This window comes from Podarcis raffonei, chromosome 11 (genome assembly GCF_027172205.1).
Source record: "Podarcis raffonei isolate rPodRaf1 chromosome 11, rPodRaf1.pri, whole genome shotgun sequence".
Taxonomy (NCBI): Eukaryota; Metazoa; Chordata; class Lepidosauria; order Squamata; family Lacertidae; genus Podarcis; species Podarcis raffonei.
In genome coordinates, this window is record NC_070612.1 from 14723048 (window position 1) to 14748250 (window position 25203).

The 25203-nt window shown below is 45.8% G+C and overlaps 1 protein-coding gene across 2 annotated transcripts; it reads right to left on the minus strand.

The window, feature by feature from the left end:
• Window positions 1-701: 701 nt before the first annotated feature.
• On the minus strand, window positions 702-19675 carry FECH (ferrochelatase). 2 transcript variants are annotated; one of them, XM_053408911.1, is made up of 11 exons: window positions 19440-19675; window positions 16254-16371; window positions 14839-14958; window positions 13417-13565; window positions 9717-9851; window positions 8334-8440; window positions 7673-7771; window positions 6298-6405; window positions 5668-5832; window positions 3466-3525; window positions 702-1582 (listed from the first exon to the last, which is right to left on the minus strand). In XM_053408911.1, exons 1-11 carry the CDS (start codon window positions 19501-19503, stop codon window positions 1448-1450), a joined length of 1260 nt encoding a protein of 419 aa, XP_053264886.1. In that variant the 5' UTR covers window positions 19504-19675; the 3' UTR covers window positions 702-1447. The 2 variants fall into 2 exon arrangements, with proteins under 2 accessions (XP_053264886.1, XP_053264887.1); XM_053408912.1 differs by lacking the exon at window positions 19440-19675 and adding an exon at window positions 18822-18905.
• Window positions 19676-25203: the final 5528 nt, after the last annotated feature.

Consider the following 25203-nt stretch of genomic DNA (forward strand, 5'->3'; position numbering starts at 1 on the left):
CTGTCTCAATGTAGCTTCCCCCCGCCCCAAGCCACAGCGATTTCTTGACAGGTTATGCTTTCCAAGGGAAAAAATAAAAGCTTTCCCTTCGTACAAAGGCCAAGTTTGACCATGATGATAAGCCAAGAACCCTGGCTTAATATGTCATATTGTGGACCAGCCGGATGCCGCTTGGTGCGATGTCAGAACTAGGGATCGCGGTTGGTTTGTCCCTAACAACCCAAACTTTGTTGCTGGCTTAATGAATCCTGGCTCCTTACAGAGAAACAAACCATGAATGTCAAGCTAAGGTGGTTTGTTTACCTGACTGGGCGCCAAGGGACAAGCCTGAATGGCAGGCCTGAAAGTTCAGGAAGGCTTATGAGGCCAAGGATCTGGGCGGTTTGTAGGGATGGAGATTCTCTGGCCCTCATAAATGTTGTTGGACTGCAATTCCCATCATCCCTGACCATTGGACCATACTGTCTGGGGCTGATGGGAGTGGGAGTCAAGCAACATCTGAAGGGGCACAAGTTCTTGATCTTTGGCTTATTGGGCAGACACTGCCACCGAGACCACTGAAATCGCACGTCCATTCAATTTAGATAACTCTGCTGTCAAAGGAACTGAAAGCTGCTGGGCTGGTGCAGAATCAATTCTGCATTTTGGGGGGGGGAGGGGAAGAACGAAACCCACAAAAAAGGGAAAAAACTTCATTTAAAAAACAAAAACAAATACATGCTTTAAAAAAGGTGTCAGTTGATTTGAAACAAACCAGTATCAGCAGTGTGATGGTCAGTGTGGTTAGTTGCAGAGTTCCAAGCGTGAAAATACAAAACACACCACATAGGGGAAAAAAGTAGTATCCTACAATGGAAGGATTTTAAAAATACTATTTTTATGACAAGTACATATTAAGAGATCTATGTTGTAACTCTCAGGTCAAGATCCTTGGAGTAGTTCTTTTAGAAGTGATTAAACTAACCTGGACAGCAACCAGTCCCTACAAGCTGAAATTGATCCAGTCGCTATTATTCAACATCACTGCTGAATCATGAACCCTACTCCAGTATATATGCAGCTCATAAGTATCAGAAGTTTTGCTCGTTTTTCAGTGCCTAGTGCAAAGCTTGATACTGCGAGGTGCTAAGAGTCCCCTGAATGCCTTTATAGGAAGACAAGTGTGTTCTCAGCAACCCCGGCAGGATGAAACCCTTTGAAATGTTACTTCCCTTCCAACGCAAGATCCCTCCATAGAAACAAAAAAAAAACATAAAAAGATTTCAGATTCATCCCTCCTTCAGACCAGTGCAAACCCCATTTGGGACCCTTCTTAGCACACAGAGGAGGCTAATCGTCCCGTCTGAAGCTACCCTGAGCGGGGCAAAAGAAAGCAGTGTAAACGGGTGCACAGGGCAGGATCCGCAGGGTTATACTCTGTGTCAGGTGAACCCACTGCAAATGCGCATCACAGCTCCTGACTGGTAAAGAATGATTTTGTCTTTCGGCAAGTGGGATTCACGCAAAGCGGGCAACTGAGGGTTAACTGCTTGGAGCAGATTTCGTTCGACTTGAGATGGGATGAGACCAAGTCTGCGAGGGCCTGAAAGTAAGTAAAATAATATAAAATGTTTTTTTAAAAAACGAAGGACAAAAACCACAAACATTAGGCTTCCAACAAAAAGGTAAGTGCAAGTTGGTGATCTTACAATTTATGTACATTGTTATTATTGTTTTTGTTGTTGCAAGCTGGGTTTATTGATGCAAGGGAGTATCAAAGGCCAAACTGACATTAAAAAACGTATGATCTGGAAAATTCCCTTCACAAGATTTTCCAGGTGTGTTTCAACAGACCATTGAGTATCTTGGGCATTTATTAATTAAATGCCCAGGTGGCACTGGTTCCACTGGTTGTGGAAGTCAGGAAGGGAACAAATTGGTGTCAGCCTGGATGACACCACTGAGAAGGCCCTGTTTCATGCACACCCCACAGAAGAGACCCTCTTTAAGCCTGCCGGAACCAAGTTGCTGCATCTGTTGCTCTTCAGCAAGTATCCTGAGTTAGTAAATGTTATTTTTTATCTTTTACAAGGCTATCTGTGTAATTATTATTTTAAGGAATAGAAAAGGGGGAAATACCAGGAAATTCCAGACTGCCTTAAAGCATCCTGGACTACTTAAACTAAAAGGCTAAAACTAAGCTTCCCTTCTCAGCTGCAAAGGGATGGCACTCTGCTGAACTCACAAACGTGAGGAAGGAAGAATTAAATATCTAATACAGTGGCAATCGGAAATATTCAAGTGGTTTCCCAAATTCAGCTGAAAGTGCAACTTATGTTGGCTTCTCCAGTCTCACTATTATTGCGTTTTCAGCTGAACTTGGGGAAACCACTTGAAGCATCTGAAGTTTCAACTGCTTTTGATTTGCTTATTGCAAAACAGCTGAAAGTCTGTCAATTTTGATAATAAACCTGATTTGCAACGGGGGTTGAATTATTCTGATTGCAACTGTACATCTAGCCTCCCCTAGCACCTATTCACATCCCAATTAGGGGAGCTTTGAATTTGCTGTCTCCAAGCACTGATGGTTGGACACAACTATACTGTGGAACTTTCCATAGGTGGAGTGGAGGGGGGGGGGTTTCCTAGCAAAGCCACTCCTTTGTCCCATCCTAATCCTCCTCCCTATCGCCACAGGAGTCAGGATCATTCTGCCGAACTAGAAAACCCAGTCCAATAATTTCTCCACACCTGAACAAGAGATCAGTGCTGGTGCAACTGCATTGCATGCAGAAGGTCACAGGTTCAATCCTAGGCATGTCCAGGTAAGGCCCAGAATGGCCCCATACAAAACCCTAGAGCACTGCTGCCAGCCAGTGTAGACATTACTGAGCTGTGAGGGACGAATAATAATAAATAATAATAATAATAATAATAATAATAATAATAATTTATTTATATCCCGCCCATCTGGCTGAGTTTCCCCAGCCACTCTGGGCGGCTCCCAATCAAGTGTTAAAAACAGTACAGCGTTAAATATTAAAAACTTCCCTAAACAGGGCTGCCTTCAGATGTCTTTTAAAGATAAGATAGCTGCTTATTCCCTTCACAACTGAAGGGAAGGTGTTCCACAGGGTGGGCGCCACTACCAAGAAGGCCCTCTGTCTGGTTCCCTGTAACCTCACTTCTCGCAGTGAGGGAACCACCAGAAGGCCCTCGGCGCTGGACTTCAGTGTCCGGGCTGAATGATGGGGATGGAGAAGCTCCTTCAGGTATACATGGTCTACCAATACAATAGTTTGCTTTCAACCTTCCTCCATCTGTGTGCATGCAAAGCAGATGCTGTACCACTGAGCTACATCCCTTCCTCTTACTTAACAGGAGCGGTAGAAAAAAAGCTGAACCCCTGTAAAATTGACAAGGATGGGAATCATGTCTGCCATCCCTAACTAGGAGACTGGAGAGACTCAAAAGGGATGGAATTACCTTGGCAAACAATGGGTTTCCATTAAGGGATTCTGCTCTTCGGATGTTTTCGACTCCGCACTGGAGAAGAAGAGAGGAGCAAATGGTTTAACACGTGGTATCATCTCACTAAGTCCATAGCCCTCAGACGAAGCCCTTGTTTCAAGGATGATGCAGAGAGCAATGGGAATTAATGAGTCAGAATTAAGCCCAGTTCATACGTTATTAGAGCAACAGTACGGGAGCTTTCCTGCAGTCCAGTTATGGCGAGCCTATGACACCCCCAGATGAGGTGAGACTCCTGGTTCCCATCAACCTCAGCCAGGCTGGCCAACAGTCAGGGATGATGGGAGTTGTAGTTCAGCAACATCTGGAGGGCCACGGATTCCCTGCTGCTGCTATAGTCCCATGTCCCTCCAGCACCCTGGAAATCACTTAGGAAAAATCTGCAAACACACTGTCGGATTGCCAAGGGACTGGGGAAGTGCTCGTCCGTCCCCCCCAAATAAAACCTCAAACCAATCCACTTACACCAACTCTTTTCTGCTACCCAAACCCCCAGATTTTTACCCAAATATTATTTTCTATTCGCAAACTGCACTGATATTTAGTGCTTGCGTCCAACCAACAGCACAGTGGTGAAAAGGGCTGCTTCTATTGGTGGTCATTTTAACCATCACAGCCAACCTGCTATTTCACATGTAGCTGCTTCCGTCCTGTCCCTCTCAAGAGGAAATAACCTAAATCCTGGACTGTGTCATCCGCTAACAGAGAGCAGGAGAAAACACCAAACACACACACAGCCTTTCGACTTTAATGTCTAGTTCCTTGGTGTTGCGTTCCAATTGTTGTTAAGACATACACTACCACGCCGCATTCAAGGTTCTTGTTTACATATACAGAGCCCTGAACACCTGGTGTCCACTTAAGTGTTTTAGGCATTAATTATATACACATCGCTGTATACCAGCCTGACATTTAATCAGATAGAAATACTTCCACAAATGAGGGCAAAATCTCAGGGGTTAGTTTGGGCTGAAAAGTTGGGCTGTAAACAGACAATACGTAAAATATAACCAAGTATGGTGGCACCTTAAAGTCGAATAAATTTCTAATGACATGAACTTTCATGGACTACATCAGAAACGCCATCTTGAATTACAGGTACAGACTGAAACACGGCTGGGGGTGAGGGATTATTCTACACCAACCTTCGCCATCCTGGTGCCTTCAAATGTTTTGTACTACAAAAGCCAACGTGCCCTGGCAGGGGAACCTGAATGGTGAAGGGTGCCAACACAGAATCGCAGAACCTACCTAGGTAAAGGTAAAGGGACCCCTGACCAATAGGTCCAGTTGTGACCGACTCTGGGGTTGTGGCGCTCATCTCGCTTTATTGGCCGAGGGAGCCGGCGTACAGCTTCCGGGTCATGTGGCCAGCATGACTAAGCCGCTTCTGGCTAACCAGAGCAGCGCATGGAAATGCCGTTTACCTTCCCACCGGAGCGGTACCTATTTATCTACTTGCACTTTGACGTGCTTTCGAACTGCTAGGTGGGCAGGAGCAGGGACTGAGCAACAGGAGCTCACCCCATTGCGGGGATTCGAACCTCCAACCTTCTGATCGGGAAGTCCTAGGCTCTGTGGTTTAACCCACAACACCACCCGCGTCCCTTAGAACCTACCTACCTACCTGTCTTTAAAACACAATAATACTTCATGCAGGCAGCTGATGAAAGTGGAGTGTAATTCACAAAAGCTTGTGCCGCAATGAAATCTGTTAAGTTTTTAAGGCGCCACATAGATTCCCTGCTGTTTTGGCTGCCAGCAGATAAACGCAGCTGCCCCCTGGAAACAAAACCTACAGCCCTATTTTTTAACATGGTTACACAGAAATAAGCATCATGCTACAAGAAAGGAGATTTCTTGACTAAACATCAGGAAAAACTTTTGACAGTAAGAGCTGTTGGGACAGTGGAACGGTCTCCCTCCGGAGATTGTGGACTCTCCTTCCTTGGAGGTTTTTAAGCAGAGGCTGGATGGCCATCTGTCATGGATGCTTTAGCTGAGATTCCTTCATTGCAGAGGGCTGGGCCTTGGGGTCCCTTCCAACTCTACAATTCTATGACTCTCTGTTTATAACGGGATCTGCTTTCTATTAAGCAGACTTAAAGCCTTCAGCCTACAACTGTGCAGAATGACAACAAAAGCAGAACAGTTTACCTCACTGGCTAAGACTTGCGCGTATTCGATGTCCAGTTCGTAGAGCGTTTCTATATGGTCGCTAGTAAACGCTATTGGAACCAGCAAAATATTCTTCTTTCCCCTCTGGCAAAGCCCTTTGATCGTCTCATCCGTCTGAGGACCCAGCCAAGGCATAGGCCCAACCTAGGGTAAAGGAGACACACACACACAGAGAGACAGAGAGACAGAGAGAGATTACATTACAGTGGTACCTCGGGTTACAGACACTTCAGGTTACAGACTCCGCTAACCCAGAAATAGTACCTTGGGTTAAGAACTTTGCTTCAGAACAGAAATTGTGTGGCGGCAGCAGGAGGCCCCATTAGCTAAAGTGGTACCTCAGGTTAAGAACAGTTTCAGGTTAAGAACGGACCTCCAGAATGAATTAAGTTCTTAACCAGAGGTACCACTGTATTAAGTTGTGATTCAATATATACACCACATTTTAAAGCAGGTGTGGGGACACTTTTAAGCTTTGTGGGTCAGAACCTTATCAGGATCTACTCTCACAGGCCAATTCCGACAGCTGAACAAGCTTATTGCTAACTGTCCTGCGGGCTTTCACTGGACAGTATGCCAATGATGCCAATAAATGAAATAAAAATATACCTTGGACTGCCACACAAGCCTGTACGGGTTGGAGTAGTTGAGTTTCTCCATAACCCTCTGAACGGTTGCTCCCACCTCTTGTGGGTACGGATCGCCACGATTAACTACCTAGGGGACAGAAAGGGCAAGTTAGCTAAAACAGCTCAATCGGGGTTAAAACAAACACTACAAATGCTCCCCCTACATTATCAAACCACCGCAATTAGTCCACACTTTGCAACAACACATGCCAGTTAAAGGGTTCCCCTTACTCATAAGAAGTCCCATCAGATGCAGCCCCAGCCTAAGCTTAGAACCAATTGTTTCTTATACCCAATAAATTATGGCCCCTGTCTGCACTATATATGTTTAAAGCAGTATCACGCCACTTTAAACAGCCATGGCTTCCTGCAAGGAATCCCGAGAAATGGAGTTTTGTCAAGGGTGCTGGGTGTCGCTGGGAGACCCTAATTCTCCTTACACAGCTACACTTGACAGAGAGGTTCAGCAATTCATTCCACTTCCTAGGGAGATACAGTCATACCTTGGATGTCGAACACAATCCGTTCCGGAAGTCCGTTCAACTTCCAAAACATTTGGAAACCAAAGAATGGCTTCTGATTGGCTGCAGGAAGCTCCTGCAGCCAATCGGAAGCCACATCGGACAGTTCGGCTTCCAAAAATAGTTTGCAGACCAGAACACTCACTTCCGGGTTTGTGGCGTTCGGGAGCCAACCGTAGTTTAATACAAGGCACAATGCATTTCAAGCAGGTGCAATATGTTATCGGGGGATATTTTAAAAAATAATTTCTAGTGGTTTGTTCTTCCACTGAAGCAACATTTGTGCCTTCAAACTCCAGACAGCTTAATTCAGAACTGCAGTATTGCAACTTATTTTCGGTGCTAAAGAGAAACCACTAGATGGCACCAAATTTCCACAGAAAATCCCTGTGTGGCGCAGGAGAATGATACGAGGAAGAACCCAGTATTTCTGACACTCTACAGTCATACATAATTTTATTTGTGTGTCGCCTTTCTGCAGTTCAAACCATGCCCAAGGTGGCTTACAACATGAGAAAAAAATACATAACCACAACATAACAAAAGTAGTCATGAACAATAAATAAAACTTTTTAAAATGCACAACCAAGCTGAACAACTTCCATATAAATCACAAGATCTAAAATAAAGCAGCCTCAGCTTTTGTAGCTGCAGTCAGTCCAGGCTCCACCCTCCCCGGCCAGGTGGGAAAAGGCCTGCAAGGCAGGGAGCAGGGCTTGTGCATGGACAGGCAAACTGGCGAATGGATCATTAGATCATACAAACAAGGATTTTTTTAAATCGCCCCTCTAAGAAAATATTTTGCAGCTTTGGAAATGGATTGCTGTTACTCACAGACATTGGCAGAGAGTGAGCGGAGAACAGGATAACTACATCTTTCCTTTTGTCGGGCGGAAATAAGTCCAGTTCCTTCTGGATGTGGTCTGCAAAGCACTGAAAAGCAAAAGTTGGAGAAATAAAACACAAGTCCAAATACCAGCCTCCCAAATCATGACAGTGATCCTCAAGCACAGTTGAGAATTTGAATGCACTTTTAAAAATAATAATAGTATTCTCCTATGTTACACCAAGATTCTCTTCCAACCTTTCTATGCATGCACCAACTAACAATTCTGCATTTTTACATAAGAATAAAACAAAAAACGATTATAAAATATGGGAAAAGGCTCCAAGTAAGAACCCTGACCTATTCAGCTATTTGTTTCACAAATACAGCCTCGTGCTCCTTGAGGAACCTACATTCTCACTGCACGTCAGAGAGATCCTATCAAGTGTTTCTCCCAACCTGGGGTCCCTGGCTGTTGTTGGACTACAATACCCATTATCCTGCTGGCTAGGGATGATGGGAGTTGTAGTCCAACAACAGCTGGAGACCCGAGTTGGAGAAACACTGTCCTGCATCCTGCCCCCACAGACATAACAGACGCTTGGCACTTTGGCAAACCTGGCTGGTTTCCGCTACTCCTCGCTTTGGTTCCCAACAAGAATTCCGTACCTGAATGAGAAGGGGGTGCGTTGGCCACCTGTCAATTGTGCTCCACTTCATCTTTGGTTTATCCCCCTTTTTGTCATAGTAGCGATAAATAGCGTTTAAGCTGCTCCCTGAAGGGGACAAAAGCAATGAGCCCATCAGAAAGGCAAAAAGAGCAGAAAATGAGACTTGTGGTAAAGAAGGAGGGGATACAGGGACTCTGCGAAGGACGAGTTCCCTGCTAGATCAGACCCAAGGTCCATTTAGTCCCTCACAGTGGTCAGGTTGGTGTCGCCAGGAAGATACGCCGCTCAAAAAGGACATATTATTCTTGTTAATTATTACTGTTACTGAATTTACACTGCCCAAGTGGCTTCGAAGCCGTTTACAAGTATAAAGACAGCTACCAGAAAATGTAAGCACACGTTAAAATACACAAGGCAATTCCAACAAAACACTGAAACAGACACACACAATTAAAATGAGCGATAAAACAAGACCTTAGTTAAGAGAGGAGGTTCATGGGAAAAGGGAAGGTAATGAAACAAGAGCCGGCGGAACCCCAATACTGATGGGGCCTCTTGTATTTCAGCAGGGAGAGCATTCCACAACACAGGTGGTACCAGTGAAAAAAGGTCACCTCCACGTTACCATCAGCTAATAATTTTTGGGCTGTGGCACAGCTAAGCAGGTTCCACATTTCCCCTGCCTATTGTTCCTCAGAAACTGATATTCAGTGGTTCTAAACCATTTTTTAAAAATCAAGTTTTGAATACCATTTTCTGCTGCACGTCCACATCTAAGTAAAAACATACCTGCCTGGCTGCTCGCTGACATTGCCGCCACCTCACTTTCACCAGCATGAATTGTGCAATGAGCCAAAGGAGAACCTTGTACAGTATTGCTGCTGCTGCTGCCCAAGTACAGCTCTAGTGGCAGAGCACTTCTTTGGCATGCAGAAGGTCCAATCTCTGGCAACTCGAGGCAACACTGAGGGGAAACTCCTGGAGAACTCGTGTTGGGGTTCTAGCAAGCCTAGGTGCTAGCACCTGACCTGAGGCTGCTCAGGTGCAGAATGGACTGCAGTTACGCAAAATCAAGAGGAAGACTATCTATTTTGATACTGCCTTGCGTATTCTTGGCATAGCTGTCAACCTTCCCTTTTTTTGTGGGAAATTCCCTTATTCCAGTGCCATTTCCTGCTACTATCCCAGATTGTTAGATATCCCGTAGACAGTCCCCAGGACAGGTAAGGCTGCTGATCCCTTATTTTCAAATCTGAAAGTTGACAGATATGATTCTTGCTGAGGCATAGAACAAGCAGATTCCCAGAACTGGCCCCTGGATTAGACCAAGGCCTGCCTTTGGAGGCCGGGCATTGCTTCTGTACTCCAGGTACGAGCTCACCTGTGGTGGAGCAGCTGTACTGTGGGTACTGTGTGAAAGCAACAGCCCGTTCAATGCCATCCTCCTCCATCTCTTCAATGGCTTCCTCCGTCAGAGGGTGGACATAGCGGAATCCGATGTAGTACTTGTGCGGCGCTGGAAACAGAAGACAGATGGTGACCTTATTCTGTGGAGCAACGTGATCTAAACATTATGCGAGGCAGCCTTTTGCTTCGCTGGCCCCCGCCAGATGTTTTGGATCACACACGTTGATGGGAGTTGTAGTAAAAACATGTGGTGGGCACCAGGTTGGCGAAAAAGCTGGTGTAAACATTGCCTGTGCCTTCCAGTTGCAGGAGGGTCGCACTGTGGTCTCTTCTACCTTATTAATATTTTTAAAAACAGTAAAGAGGGGGCTGGACTAGATGACCCTCGGGGTCCCTTCCAACTCAACAATTCTGAAAGGCTCTCCGAGTGGTGTATTTACAACAGTGTTAGAAACTGAGATATGAAAGCTAGGAGCTAAACGGCACCTTAAACCGAGGTTATGGGTGCAACAACGGAATGCCTAGGCACACTTTTTTTAAATAACAAGACTACAAAGCTGAAAATGAACGAACTGCAGCTAAAATATTATGTTCATTTTTCACATGGTCTAGTCCTTCCCCTGCCCACCCCCCTAATATTCTTAAGAGGGTCCCTTCTCCAGTCTTCGGAGAGTAGCTGGAAGTGGGAAGGTAGGAAAAAGGCCCTCCTTTCCTTCCACACTGCAGTTTTAATCTGAAATCTTAGATGCGGTACTGTGCCCAGAGCTCAGAAACTGCTCGCACTAATGAAATCCGCTGTTGCAAAATGCACCTAGAACAATGGGAGTTTCGAACTTACGCTAGAGGGTTTGTGTGTGACCTAAATCCTCAAACTGGAGGGGAAAAAACCCAGCTGGTTTGCACATCTTTTTAATAGAACAGGAGCACTTTGGGCAAACATCATAGCAACTCCCAATGACTCCCAATAAATTGGTACAGTGGTACCTTGGGTTAAGTACTTAATTCGTTCCGGAGGTCCGTTCTTAACCTGAAACTGTTCTTCACCTGAAGCTAATGGGGCCTCCTGCTGCCGCCGGAGCACGATTTCTGTTCTCATCCGGAAGCAAAGTTCTTAACCCGAGGTACTATTTCTGGGTTAGCGGAGTCTGTAACCTGAAGCGTATGTAACCCGAGGTACCACTGTATTTTGCCCAATAGGAAACCTTGACAGCTGGAAAGGAGAAAATACGACAAACTAACCATTTTAAACAGAACTCCAAGGAAGCAAAGACTTCCATCATGTCGGAGTCGCAGACTTCAGCATGCTTCCAAGAAGTGTTGTTCCCCTTTCCTACTTGCATTGCACTTATCTAGCAAAAAAACAGTAGCCCGCAGCCATGGCAGAAGCAGAAGAGGCCTGCCTGACATAATAGGAGTGAAATTTAAGATGCAAAGGATGTACAAATAGATAAAAGGCAGGGCGGCTTTCACTGGGGAAACCAGGCTGTAAAATCAGAGGGAGTGATGAGGTCTGACAGGAGCAGATAAGGCTCCCTAAACCATTAACTTAACGCTCCCAATTCCCCAGCCCTTTTAAACACACTAATTTTACTTTTTTAAAAAAAAAAAAAAGCAAAAAGCTACTGACTTGCCTGACAAGGCGAGGGAGTGTTGGAGACTAGCCTTCAGATCTTTTGCAGTGTGCTTACTTGTGTCAAGAACACGTTCTACATGCGCTAGTCTAATTACCGCAGTTCGCACGTGCAACTGCTTTGCAATGCACATCAATCTTGTGTCCCATGCTAGCAGGTCTCTTTTAAAAGCATTGTGCTTGCGGGTACCAAAGTTCCGCCTGGTGGCTTTGATCCAGAATTTCTGATTGACACATCACCAGGTGAAGATCATGGTAACTAAGCACATCTGGGTCTGGGTCTGCCGCTGGGGAGGGTTCAGGTGCAGTTGCAACTTGGTTCAACCCGTTCCATCTCCCATAAAACTCTGGCTACTTGGGTGCCTGACAAATGGACCATTTAGAGAGTGTCTGATAAGGTTCTCATTTTGCCAGACAACCCCCGGCGCCCTCAAGTCGAGCAACTGTCATCGGCCCCACCCAACAACTTGCAAGGTTTCTCCCGAGTTCAGGCTGGATGATAAGGAAGGAGTAACGGTTTCGGCGGGAACGGCGAGCCACACTCAGATCTGCTTGTGTTCAGTATTAGCGGCCAGGGGGACTTGTTGGAGCTGGTTCAAACATGAACAGGCAGCGTTCTGGCCGTGCTACACCCTACTCTTTCTTTGAGAAGCATCGCTCACTGCTCCTCACAACATCCGTTCGATGTTTGCCATGAAATGGGCTGCTTAATGCAGCAACTATGCCGCAGAATTTGTTAGCGCTGCGGATTAGGCAGGTGCCTTCTGCATTTACCGGGCAAAGCACTGCTCCACTGAGCTCAGCATTGTCAATACGGACTGGCAGCAGCAATCTGAGGTTTTATGCAGGGGACATTCCCAGCCCGACCTGGAGATGCTGGGGATTGAACCTGCAACCTTTGGCCTGCAAAGCAGATGCTCTACCACTGAGCTACAGCTCTTCCCTGCTAGGATATAGTTCCGTTCCACCTTAAAAGGGAACAGGCATGACTGTTGTGTGTCACATGCCTGTTTACTTCCAGCACTTGCCGGGAACTTCCGTTCTGTATATTGCTTTTGCTTTCAGCTGTTTGCTGGACACGTAGGGAAGCAGACATGTTTTTTCCTTTGTTCCTGAACTATGCTGAATAAATGCTGTAAATATGCTTACACATTTCTCTGTCCGCCACTTCTGTTTTGCAAAGATTTATTCACTCTGCTGATAGAGCGTGCCAAGTCTCTAAACGTATCTGAGGCTTGTGTCGCTGTTTGATGCTGTTCCAAGGGAGACTGGTGATCGCCCAGCTGCCGGCCGGTGGCTGGAGCCAGCTGGGGGCCTGCCTGATGCCCCCGTCTCCCTGGCAGTATCCCAACATTCCCTAGAGGGCTTTGCCTCTGGTTATAACTATTAGTAGTAGTAGTAGTACCCTGCCCATCTGAGTGGAGCAGCTTCCTACATATATGAAAATAAAACATTAAACAACTTCCCTATACAGTGCTGCATTCAGATTTCTTCTAAAGGCTGTGTTGTTGTTGTTTAGTCATGTCCGACTCTTCGTGACCAGAGGACGACAGGCACTCCTGTCTTCCACAAAGACTGTATAGTTACTTATTTCCTTGACATCTGATGGGGGGGGGCATTCCACAGGGAGGGTGCCATTTCTGGTTCCCTGTTAACTGCACTTCTCACATTTTAGGACACGACAGTCATACCTCGGAAATCAAACGGAATCCGTTCCAGAAGTCCGTCCAACTTCCAAAATGTTCTGAAACCAAGGCGCGGCTTCCAATTGGCTGCAGGAAGCTCCTGCAGCCAATCGGAAGCCATGGAACCCACGTCGGAAGTTCGGGTTCCAAAGAACGTTCGCAAACCGGAACACTCACTTCCGGGTTTGCGGCGTTCGGGAGCCGAAATGTTTGAGTCACAAAGCGTTTGACTTCCAAGGCGCCACTGTACATGGATTTTTTTAACATGCACCACTTGGAAGAGAATATTTTTCTTGTCTTTTTAAAGTTTTTTTAAAAAAAGTATTTGCAGGACATGTCTAAAGGAAAGACTCACGTACCAGAGTGAGGAGACATTTCATCCAACAGCTTCACCATGCCTTCTCCTTGCGTAGCAGTCCATTTCTTAATAGGCGACCCTCCACCAATCCGACTATACTGTTCCTGGATTTTGGGTGTCCGTCGTTTGGCAATAAAAGGCGCCAGCTTACTGAAATGTCGAGAGACAGCTGTTAGCGATAGCACCCTCACTTTACCTCTGTCCCGCTCACCATCATAAAAAAGGGTTTTGTTTTTTCACCAGCAGCTTTCAGCAGAATATTAAAATACAATGATTCATCAAATATTAAAAGCTTCCCTAAACAGGGCTGCCTTCAGATGTCTTCTAAAAGTCTGATAGTTGTTTATTTCTTTGACATATGATGGGAGGGTGTTCCACAGGGCAGGCGCCACTACCGAGAAGGCCCTCTGCCCAGTTCCCTGTAACCTCACTTCTCGCAGTGACGGAACCGCCAGAAGGCCCTCGGCACTGGACCTCAGTGTCCGGGCAGAATGATAGGTGTGGAGACACTCCTTCAGGTATACTGGGCCGAGGCCATTAAGGGTTTTAAAGGTCAGCACCAACACTTTGAATTGTGCTAGGAAACATACTAGGAGCCAATGTAGGTCTTTCAAGACTGGTGTTATGTGGTCTTGGTGGCTGCTCCCAGTCACCAGTCTAGCTGCCGCATTCTGGATTAGTTGTAGTTTCTGGGTCAACTTCAAAGGTAGCCCCACGTAGAGTGCATTGCAGTAGTCCAAGCGGGAGATAACTAGAGCATGCACCACTCTGGCAAGACAGTCCATGGGCAGGTAGGGTCTCAGCCTGCTTTCCAGATGGAGCTGGTACACAGCTGCCCTGGACACAGATTTCAGATTGAGCCACCAGCAGCTATGCACATGTTAGCACACCTGGAAACCACAGACTGGCTGGCATGGCGTGGAACTGCAAGCCAGCCGTTTGCAGGAACTGAAGGCACCGTTTCAATGTTACCAGACATATGCAACACCACACAAGGTGTCAAATACTTTCCACTTACCTGCATCACATTTAAGCCAGGTAAGGAAAATTCCAACCAAGGCAGGGAAGTCAACCATCCTGACCAAAAGCCTGCTCAGATTGACGTGTGTTTGAATCTGCTTTTAGCTTATTGCTAATTATTTTACAAATGTTCTAAGTGGTTGTTTTTAACTGCTTTTGCCGGTCATTTTATTGCTTTGCTCTCTTCATGAATTGCTTTAAGGGTGTGTGTTTTTAAACAACAACAATCAAATGGTGTATACATTTTATGAAACAATAAAGAAAGAAAGCCAGGTGAGAAAGAAAGAAAGAAAGAAAGAAAGAAAGAAAGAAAGAAAGAAAGAAAGAAGAAAGGGTTCCTAAGCCTCCTAAAACAGCAAGCAACTCAGCACGACTTCTGGCAGACCAAAGCACTAAGCCTTACTTTTGGACCGGAAGAGTCATCAGGTCTCTGTCGAGGAAAAGCCTAAGAAGAAAATCATGGACGTCTCCAACTGTCTCTGGGCCTCCCATGTTTAACATCAAGATCCCTGTTTTAGGTTTCCTATAGGAAAAAAGAGAACAGGAGGATAAGTTTAACACATCAATTCGAAATAAAACAAGGGCTACTGCCTTCCACTTTTTGTTTGTTTCTTATTTGGCTGACTGTGAGATATTTTAACCTGGGGGTAACCAGCAGGGTGCCTGCTACATAGTGCTAGGACTACAACTCCCAGCATCCCCCAGCTACTCCTGTGTCCCCCGATATTGGCCATGCTGGCTTGGGCTGATGGGAGATGGAGTCCAACCCACGTTTGGAAGGCATCGTAATGGGTGCCCGTTTTAAATTACTGTTATTGTACTGAAACTCTATATTGAAGTTTTACATTTTATTTTACGCCCAAATTGCTTCGGAAAGGCCCTCTGAAAGGCGGCCTAGAAACATTGCAAAATAATTAAGTGCAAAATAACATTGCAAAATAATTAATTAATTAAGAAGTATATTAATAGTGAAATTATTATTAAGCGCTAACTTAAAATGATTTTTTAATTCATAACAAACTTAATAATGCAAACACATTGGCATTTGGCAATAACAAAAGTTCCTTTAGAAACACAATTTACAAAGACTCATAATCTAGTCTCTAGAAACTTGCTATAACCTGAAATAATAAGAGGTGTAAATATATGATGCAAACTACTAATAATTATAAATAGCAGAATGTAGGCACCCTGTATATAAAAATGAGCCAACTAGTGATATTTTAGGGAGCAAGCTAGCAGGCGGGGCCCATTTCTTACATCATAGGAGCCTCCACAACACAAAACACTGTTGCTGTATGTAGGTTTTATTTTATTTGTTTTTTTATCTTATATTTTGGAAATGTACATCCAGTTTTTTCCCCTTTAAATTTTTTTGGGGGCCCCAAGAGAGTGGGGCCCTAAGCTATAGCTTGTTTAGCTTATAGGTACATCCAGCACTGAAGGGGAGGCGTTAATATTCAGTCCTCATCAACCAACAGGTAACACTAGCTTAACAGACACCAAAATCCTAGCCATTGTAATTTGTAAGCAAGCCTCGCTGTGTTCCAATTGGGCTTACTCCCTGTTAAGCGTATGCACAGCCTGACATTACTTTTAATTTTTTTCGCAGGGGTGAGAAGCCTGCTGCCCTCCAAATATTGTTGGGCTATAACTCCCCACACACCTGACTGTCAGCTGTGCTAGCCAGGGCTGATGGGAACTGCACTCCACCAATATTTGCACTGAAAAGCATGTCATTTCTCTGAGGTTCTACAGCCATATGTAGAGCTTTATCAGTTCCTGTGCAGATGAACCACCCACACAACAGCTCCCCACCTCTTTTCAGGTTGGGCCTGAGGCTTGGTTTTCTGGGCCTGCGCAGCTGCCGTCGCTGTTGACTGACATCTCCCTTGTAGCTGGACTCTTGCCCGACTGCAGCCATTGCTTGCTGTGACTAGACAAGAGCAAGGGGAAAACAGAACAACCCACAATTAGTTTATTACTTGGTTTGTTTCTTTGCAATGCGGCATTTCGTTCATTCAAAACCCATGAGAAGCTGCCTTATACAGAGTCAGATCATACGTCTCCACCAAGCCCTGAACGGTCCACGCTGGCCTCCAAGGACTGACCGTGGGACTTTCTCTATGCATAAAACGGCCTCTGTCACTGAGCTACGGCATTTCCTCGAAAATGCACACACGGATGCAAATGCAATAAGAAAATAAACACAACAGAAAATCCCCCGATTAGCAGGTGTCAGGCCTTTAGGAAAAAATTAAGGACTTGGTTTATTTCACTCTACAGTTGTTCTGTATGCACAGGGCCATTTCTAGGGCTTCTCTTGTGTTTTTTCTGTCTCCGCAATGCCACCTACCCACTTAGTGATGCCTGCACAATGGGCATACAGTGGTACCTCGGGATGCGAACGGGATCCATTCCAGAGCCCCGTTCACATCCAGAAGCAAATGTAACTAGCGACGGCACGTCTGCGCACACGTGCAGCGCTTTTCGCCACTTCTGTGCATGCGTGAGCGGCAAAACCCAGAAGTAACGCGCTCTGTTACATCCGGGTTGCTGCGGAGCGCAACTCGAACATGCTCAACATGAAGCATATTCAACCCGAGGTATGACTGTACTTTAGTAATCTGTTGTAATATGGTGCCTTGTGCGAGGTCAAAACTTGATGCCCCCAAACAGAGCTTCTCTATTATGGATCTTCTCAAATTTGGCTATAAAACAACAAGGGCTGTATCTGCAGGCAGTTGACTTGTCTAGAGCAGGGGTCAGCAAAGTTTTTGTGGCTTGGGCTGGTTCACGGTCCCGCAGACTCCGCAGTGGGCCGGAGTGCGCGCACACGCAAACAATATTTCCAGCGCTCCTTCCGGTGCGGAAGAGGCGTGCGCAGCTTCCCATTGGCTGCAGGAGCTTCCTGCAGCCAATGGGAAGCCAACTAGTGTTGCGGAAGGCAGTCTCCGCTCTGCTCCACGCCGGTTTAGTGCGGCGCACAGGAGCCAACCGAGTGGCGGGGGTCCATGAGCCGGTTAAACGACCCCCATAGGCCGCTTATGGCCCATGGACCTTAGGTTGCCAACCCCTGGTCTAGAGCTTGGGGAAAGGGGGGAAACAACTTCACAGCTGACAACAGAAGTGCAAACTGCTCACCTTCACTTGTAAAGCTGCAATACTTACCTTCATAATCCAGTATCACACTTTCAACATTTTGTGTTTTGGTCAGTGTTAGAAACTGGGATATGAAAGCTAGGAGCTAAAGGACACCTTAAGCCTAGGTTATAGGTGCAATAATGGAATGTCCAGGCACACTAATACAAAGCTGAAAATGAATGAACTGCAGCTAAAATATTATGTTCATTTTTCACATGGTCTGGTCCTTCCCCTGCTCACCCCCCTAATATTGTCAAGAGGGTCTCTTCTCCAGTCTTCAGAGAGTAGCTGGAAGTGGGGAGGCAAGAAAAGGTCCTCCTTTCCTTCCACACTACAGTTTTAATCTGAAATCTTAGTCACAGTACTGAGCCCAGAGCTCAGAAACCGCTCACGCTAATGAAATTCCCTTCTGCAAAAAGCGCCTAGTTTCAAACACTGGTTTTGGTAGAAACTTTTCATCAGTGCCCATTCACCACATGTTGTGGACATGAGAGACTGTGATCAATTCTAGCCTTCAAACGTAAGTGACAGCGATAATCATACATGCAAGTTTGGTATGAAAGCCTTGAAATGGGCTTCAAATTCAATTATAGGGGTTAGATTGGCTGCTTTGGTTTCCCCTCCCAACTTTTTAATATTTTTTGTTCTGAAAACTTTGAGGCTTCCCAACATGCTACAATTCTTTTGACATTCACCATCTGAGTTTTCCCTGAAAGGAAAAGATTACACCTAGTGGGGGAGGGAGAAAACCCACAAATTCCATATTTAAAAACGAGCCTTGCAACATCTAGCTGAGAGGCAGGTCAGCAAAAACTGCAGAGCTCTTTGGTTTCTTAAAATGTTGACAATATTCATTCCACAGTATTTGTTCCTTGACCCTAAGGTTCCCAGGATGGGTTACAGCACCATAAAATACAGCTATTTAAAAAAAAACCCACCAGATTAAAACAGTTGCAATTATTTAATTTAAACTTAAACACCCCCCCAAAGTGAAACGGTTCCAAGCAGAACAACAATCAAACTCCCTGCAGTTTGCACTTTCCAAACTCCCCATTTCCCTGATGCTGCACGACGGATGCAAAGCTCTCCAGAGGTGGTGCTAAGCCCTTTACGCAAACTCTCCTCTCCGGCGGCCACGTTGTGTAACAAGCTCTCGGCGTCAGCAACACGGATCCCCTTTCGTTTTCGCACCCAACCCTACGACCGCTTGCACAAAACCAACCGCGCGCACTTTAGCCTTACCTGGGAGGGCTATATAGTCCGCGCGTGCATTCTGCGGGTCTCAGGTGGGCGTGGATTTTTAATTTTTAAAAATATCATCTCCCTTTTCGCTCGCTCAAGTACTAGCCTTGCTTTGCTGATTTATGCAAGGCGTGCTGAAAACCCTTTTCTATAATTAAAAAAAGAACAATTCTCTTGCCCAGTCTGTTTACCCTGATTCCGCGTAAAAAGTTGCACAGGATTGCGAAAAAGCAGTTTTCAGTGCTGTCACTTTAACAAAATAAAAAAGCAATGCATTTGATAGAAGTCCTTATATAAGAGAGACGCCGGACAGAGTCCTCTGCAACATGCTGCTTGCATAACGCCGTTTTTCTCTTTCCCACCCCCCACCCCTCCAGTGACCCGGGGAGATCGACCTCCGCAACAAAAGCGCATCTCCCGCCACCCCGGGGAAAGGAAAACGCAATAGCCTCCTTTCTCCCTCTCCAGGCAGCCAGCAAAACCCACTTAAAAGGTACTCTCCCATTCCCCCTCTGCGGGGTGGGGGGGGGAGAATCCTCTTAGTAAGGAAGAGAGGGGGAAGGAAATAGGCATTGCAACCACCCTTTGGAGAAAGATGCAGCCGGTTTGTTCACTTACATGGGTACAAGGCTCGGTTTGCAGCTCTGAAGGCAGCAGCCATGTTTGTGTTAACTAAATGCATTCCGTTACTGTGCAGCAGCCCGAGCGGCACAGTTCCTTCCTCGAGTTAACTGAGCGGCTTTGTAGCATGCCTTCCCTGGGAGTCTCGCCCACACTGGTGGGTTTGTTTTAATCTCTCCAGAAGCACTTTTTGCTCGCCTGGGCTGTGACAAGCCAGCCAGAGGGGCGGGGCGACGAGGGAGAAAAGGCGAAAAGCCCTTTGTGCGCAAAAAGAGGCGGAAGGCGGCGCCTCCTCCGCCCTTCCCACAGTCTGCAAGGCGAGTCATGTGCGGGGACGGAGGGAGTCGGCGCTTTGCGCTAGGATGGGACTGGGAAAGCCCCTAACTCTTTTTAAAAAGGTTTTTTGGACCATTAGAAAAAAATAACCCCCCAAACCTGACCTTTATCAGGTCAACTGCAATGCATTAGGATGGAAATAAATGGAAAAATGGAATGACTGTGTTTTTGAATAGATACAATTTGATATATTTGAACAGGTGATGACGGAAGATACATGGGAAAGCAAATGTCAAAAGATTTTGAATAAATGGACAAGTTATAGGAATTGGATAGCACTGGGGGAAGCCAACCCAAGCATCCAAATTAGAATGAATAATCTGTGCACATGGTTAAAGATCTGAAGAGGGAACAAGTTTTGGGGGGAGGGGTTAAAGGGGAGGGAGGAAGGGGGGAAATTAGGATAAGTGAGTAGGGACAAAAGTACATACTGCTATGTATAACTAATAGGAGGATGATTTTGATGCATGTTGTTGTTATATTTTCTACTGAATGGTTTTTTTTGTAAGTTATTCGACATCCCTGGATGAAAGTGTGAGTATAAAGAATGGGGGGGGGGGATAAAAATTTAAATAATAAAGAAACCTGCAATGTCACAAAAAGGCAAGGTTGCTTCCAGGCGCCGTTCTTCCTGAGCATGCACAAAGTTTGGCCGATTTAGTTAGCATTTATTCTGATGCGTTTGCTGGGAGGTGGGACAATGTTCGGCTACTCGCGGAGGAGCATCATTCTGGTGTGTTTGCAAAAAAAAGTTTCCAGAGTGGTTCAACAGTGTTGACTTCATATTACGCATTCATTCTGATTCGATTGCGAGGACCACATAGAATCATAAGAGTTGGGAGATCCAGTCCAGCCCCTTGCAATGCAGGAATTCTGCCCATAGCTGTCCCTGGGTGGGTTTGAACCACCAACCTGCTGCTTAACAGCCAGACACATTGACTCATCGTGCCACAGTAACAAGACAGTGCCAGCTCTTTATTTAGCCCTCATTCTGATGTGTTTGTGCAAAGTTTCCTGAGAGAGTTACGCAATGACTTTTTGTTGCATATTCATTCTGATTTGTTTCCAGGGAGGTTAGATGGCAATGTGTCGAGCAGATGTTATCCCACATTTTCCAGTAATAATATTAATATTATAATTTATTACTTATACCCCGCCCATATGGCTGGGTTTCCCCAGCCACTCTTGGTGGCTCCCAACAGAATATTAAAAACACAATAAAACATCTGCCTTCAGATGTCTTCTAAGTGTCAGATGTTTATTTCCTTGACATCTGAAAGGCGGGCGTTCCACAGGGTGGGCGCCACTACCAAAAAGGCCCTCTGCCTGGTTCCTTGTAACCTCACTTCTTGCAGTGAGGGAACTGCCAGAAGGCCCTCAGAGCTGGACCTCAGTGTCCAGGCTCAATGATGGGGGTGGAGACACTTCTTCAGGTATACAGTGCATCTCCCATCACTTTCCTTTTTGCCAGAAGTTTTATTCTGGGGGGAGAAGTAGGTTTGTTTTGCAGCAGCTCGCAACCATTTTAACTGCACAACTTAAATTTGCTGGTATGAGATCGAATCCTACCTGAAAGCAACAACAATCTGGAAGTAACCCTGAGAAACTTTTTGAGTCATCCAGAACTCTTCCTTCTGTCTGTTTTTTTTTTTTCCCTGTAAACCACCCTGAGCTCCCGATTCTCGGCCATGAACCTCGCTGGATGACCATGGGCCAGCCACTGTCTCTCAGCCTAACCTACCTCCCAGGGTTGCTGTAAAGGTAAAAAGGGGGAAGGGGATAAAATACGGGAGAGGGATGTATACAAGATGTCTGCCATCTTGAACTTCCTGAAGGAAAGGTGTGATATAAATGTAGCAAATAAACAAGGAACAAACCTTCGCTATTGGGCAGAATGTTATATTGGAACTAAAATAAATAAAAATAGCAGCCAGGTGCCCAGATTTGGTGTTGCGAGACTGGAGATAAAGCCAGTTTTAAAACAATTCTGTTTTGCTGAGATGAGGGTCAGTACAGTCATCCCTCATGTTACGTTTGCTTCATGTTACGTTCTTTCAGGTTATATCCCGCGGCGACCCGGAAGTACCAGAAAGGGTTACTTCCGGGTTTCACCGCTCGCGCATGTGCAGAAGCGCAAAATGACATCATGCGCAGAAGCAGCGAATCGCAACCCACGCCTGTGCAGATGCACCGCTGCGGGTTGCACTCTTTTCATATTGCGAACGGGCCTCTGGAATGGATCCCGTTCGCAACCAGAGGTACCACTGTATTCTAGTTGCTCGTTTCATGCACACACACCCTGGCCAGTTTAACATCCCAGCCAGCTACATTTTTCCAGATGCTACACAAGCACACATGGGGTGGACTTCAGGCCCCAGGGTATTTAATCAATCCTGTCATGTCATGTTTTTTTTTGGGGGGGGGCTACTGTAGCAGGACATGCCTGTATTCCAGGGTATTAAGCAAGGGTAAATGTGGCGATTCTTATCAGGTCAATAAGCACATCATCCCCTACAGTTCCATTGTATCCACCAACCCAGAAAACACTTTTAACTACTAACGCATGAGCTGGCGTGTCTCTGAAGGACGATGCAATAACCTTTTGTTTCAGGTAGGCACGCAGGTCCGTATAGTTAAAGCTATGGTTTTCCCAGTAGTGATGTATGGAAGTGAGAGCTGGACCATCAAGAAGGCTGATCGCCGAAGAATTGATGCTTTTGAATTATGGTGCTGGAGGAGACTCTTGAGAGTCCCGTGGACTGCAAGAAGATCAAACCTATCCATTCTGAAGGAAATCAGCCCTGAGTGCTCACTGGAAGGACAGATCCTGAAGCTGCGGCTTCAATACTTTGGCCACCTCATGAGAAGAGAAGACTCCCTGGAAAAGACCCTGATGTTGGGAAAGACGGAGGGCACAAGGAGAAGGGGACGACAGAGGACGAGATGGTTGAACAGTGTTCACGAAGCTACAAACATGAGTCTGACCAAACTGCAGGAGGCAGTGGAAAACAGGAGTGCCTGGCGTGCTCTGGTCCATGGGGTCACGAAGAGTCGGACATGACTATACAACAGGCACGCAGGTAGCCCCGCTGGTAGACAATGTGGAAAATGTTTGCCACGGGTGGCAGGCTTGGGGTGTCATATTTGTATCTGAGGAAGTTCTGCTACAGAAGGACTACAGAAGGAACTTAATTTCCTCAGCTTCCAATCATTTCCACCAGGTTTTTCTTGCAGAAACTCTTCCTGCTGCTCTTGTTGAGTTATAGACAAGATGTAGGGGAAGGGGCAATGATGCTGTGTGGTTTGGAGAGCAGTGGTTCGCATTTCTGCCCCAGGCACCAAAACGTCTTCATCCTGTTCTGGATAGAGCCATATGTAGATGGAGGGAATATCAGGGCCACAAGTGACTGCATCACATCCTAGGATCTTTAATTTTTTTAACCAATCACAATGGGCCTAACTAGATGGTCAGCCATTCTTTATTCTATTGCTAAATAAAGGGAGGTTGGGGAGTGAAGTCTGCAAGGGACCAGGGCCATCCAAGCTTTTGCACGAGTTGTGCATCGATTCTATGCCCGGCGAAACTGCTATTGTGTCCAAGATGGGCAACCTTGCAGACAAGCACAATGGTTAATATTATTGTGTATATTCACAGAACCTGCCCACTCCTACAAGTGGTTCTCTGCAGATGAAGGGCAGTATACAAATTTAATAATAAGCAACAATAATTTTAATTGGATTTTTTACCCACCTTCCACCCTAAGGTCCCAGGATGAGCCACAACAGTTTAAAATACATCAAACCATTTTAAACAAATTGCAAGAATAGGATGGGTTCTAAAAATACACATCTTAAGTGTCAAAGGTCAGGTTAAAAGTGGGGGGGGGGCTCTATAGCCCAGAGTTTAATTTCACATAAAACTGGCAGTTCGCTGCTGAATTTATTTATTTATTAAAAAAAACAAAAACCCTAAAGCAGCCTTTCCTAATCCTGGTACCTTCAAGGTGTTTTGGACTACAAGTCCCATCACCCCCAGCCATCATGGTGAATGGATGATGGAAGTTGTAGTCCGGCAACATTTGGAAACTTATCATGTTGAGCTAAAGAATTCACTACCCAGGTTATCTGACATGTTTGTGAATCTGGGATCAGTTTTGGGTTGGCTTTCAGGACTCACTAGGCCAGTCATATTTCGCACCGGCACCAAACAGTCGAAAAATTGCTTTTGTTTACATCCAGAGTGGTTTTTGGATATCAAAGTCAAGAATAACGACAATGACACGTCTGTGCACCACTTTTATATTTTGCTCAGGTATCTTTCGGACCCTTTTGTTTCGCTTTCTTGTGTAATTTTAGCAGGAATTACTGCATTCCGAGCAGCTGGTAGCTTCTGTGGGGTTAGGCAAGAGCTTTTGAATGCCCAGGGCAAAACGAAGAGGGACTAAACAATAGCGGGGTCTTGTTTCAAGAATCCCTGCAGCATAGATAACTCATTGGTTAACCAATCAGATCAAGTCCCTGATGTTTTATCAAGTCAAACTCCAGATTCTGTGCTTGGGTGCACTCAAATGTCACACACAACAGGCCACAAAGGGAAGCAAAACAGGAGACTAAAGAGCCCTGTTCCTTCTAAGGCCAGTAGGATAAATGCAGAGATTTGATAAATAAAAGAACCGCATTGTGAATAGGCTGAAGCAGAGGGGGAAAGCTGTGCTCGCTTTACCCTGCTTATCTCAGTGAAAGGGGTTTGGAAATAATGCAGTACGGTTTAGAGCCCAAATGCACCATCAAGCTTCAACTGTGGCCTGGGGCATTTTTCCACATTAAGGGCAGCAAAGCAGAGGCAGCCAATTTGCACGTGGTAAGATATTGCACACAAGGAGGATTGTGCACTGCCTCCGCTTTGCAGGAATGGGCTGGGGAAGCCCACACGCTTCTCCTGGACCCATGCCCTTTGGGTTTGACAAATTAATGGAGGTCAAGGCTACCCTCCACGAAGTTGCCTAATCCAGCTACCACAGCTCTGTATAAAGGTAGGACAGCTCAGCCAGTAGAACATGAGACTCTTAATCTCAAAGTCGTGGGTTTGACCCCACTTTGGGCAAAAGATTCCTGCATTGCAGGGGGTTGGACTAGATGACCCTTGGTGTCCCTTCCAAATATATGTTGTTGTTTAGTCGTTTAGTCGTGTCTGACTCTTCATGACCCCATGGACCAGAGCACGCCAGGCACTCCTGTCTTCCACTGCCTCCCGCAGTTTGGTCAGACTCATGTTTGTAGCTTCGAGAACACTGTCCAACCATCTCGTCCTCTGTCGTCCCCTTCTCCTTGTGCCCTCCATCTTTCCCAACATCAGGCTCTTTTCCAGGGAGTCTTCTCTTCTCATGAGGTGGCCAAAATACTGAAACCTCAGCTTCATGATCTG

Coding starts and splice junctions, on each gene's coding strand:
- FECH (XM_053408911.1), bottom strand. CDS start 19,503: ATGCATTTAGTTAACACAAACATGGCTGCTGCCTTCAGAGCTGCAAAC. Junction 14,959..16,253: donor CAGGCCCAACCTGAAAAGAG/GTGGGGAGCTGT, acceptor TTTTTCCTATAG/GAAACCTAAAACAGGGATCT. Junction 7,772..8,333: donor CGCACCCCCTTCTCATTCAG/GTACGGAATTCT, acceptor TTTGCTTTTCAG/TGCTTTGCAGACCACATCCA.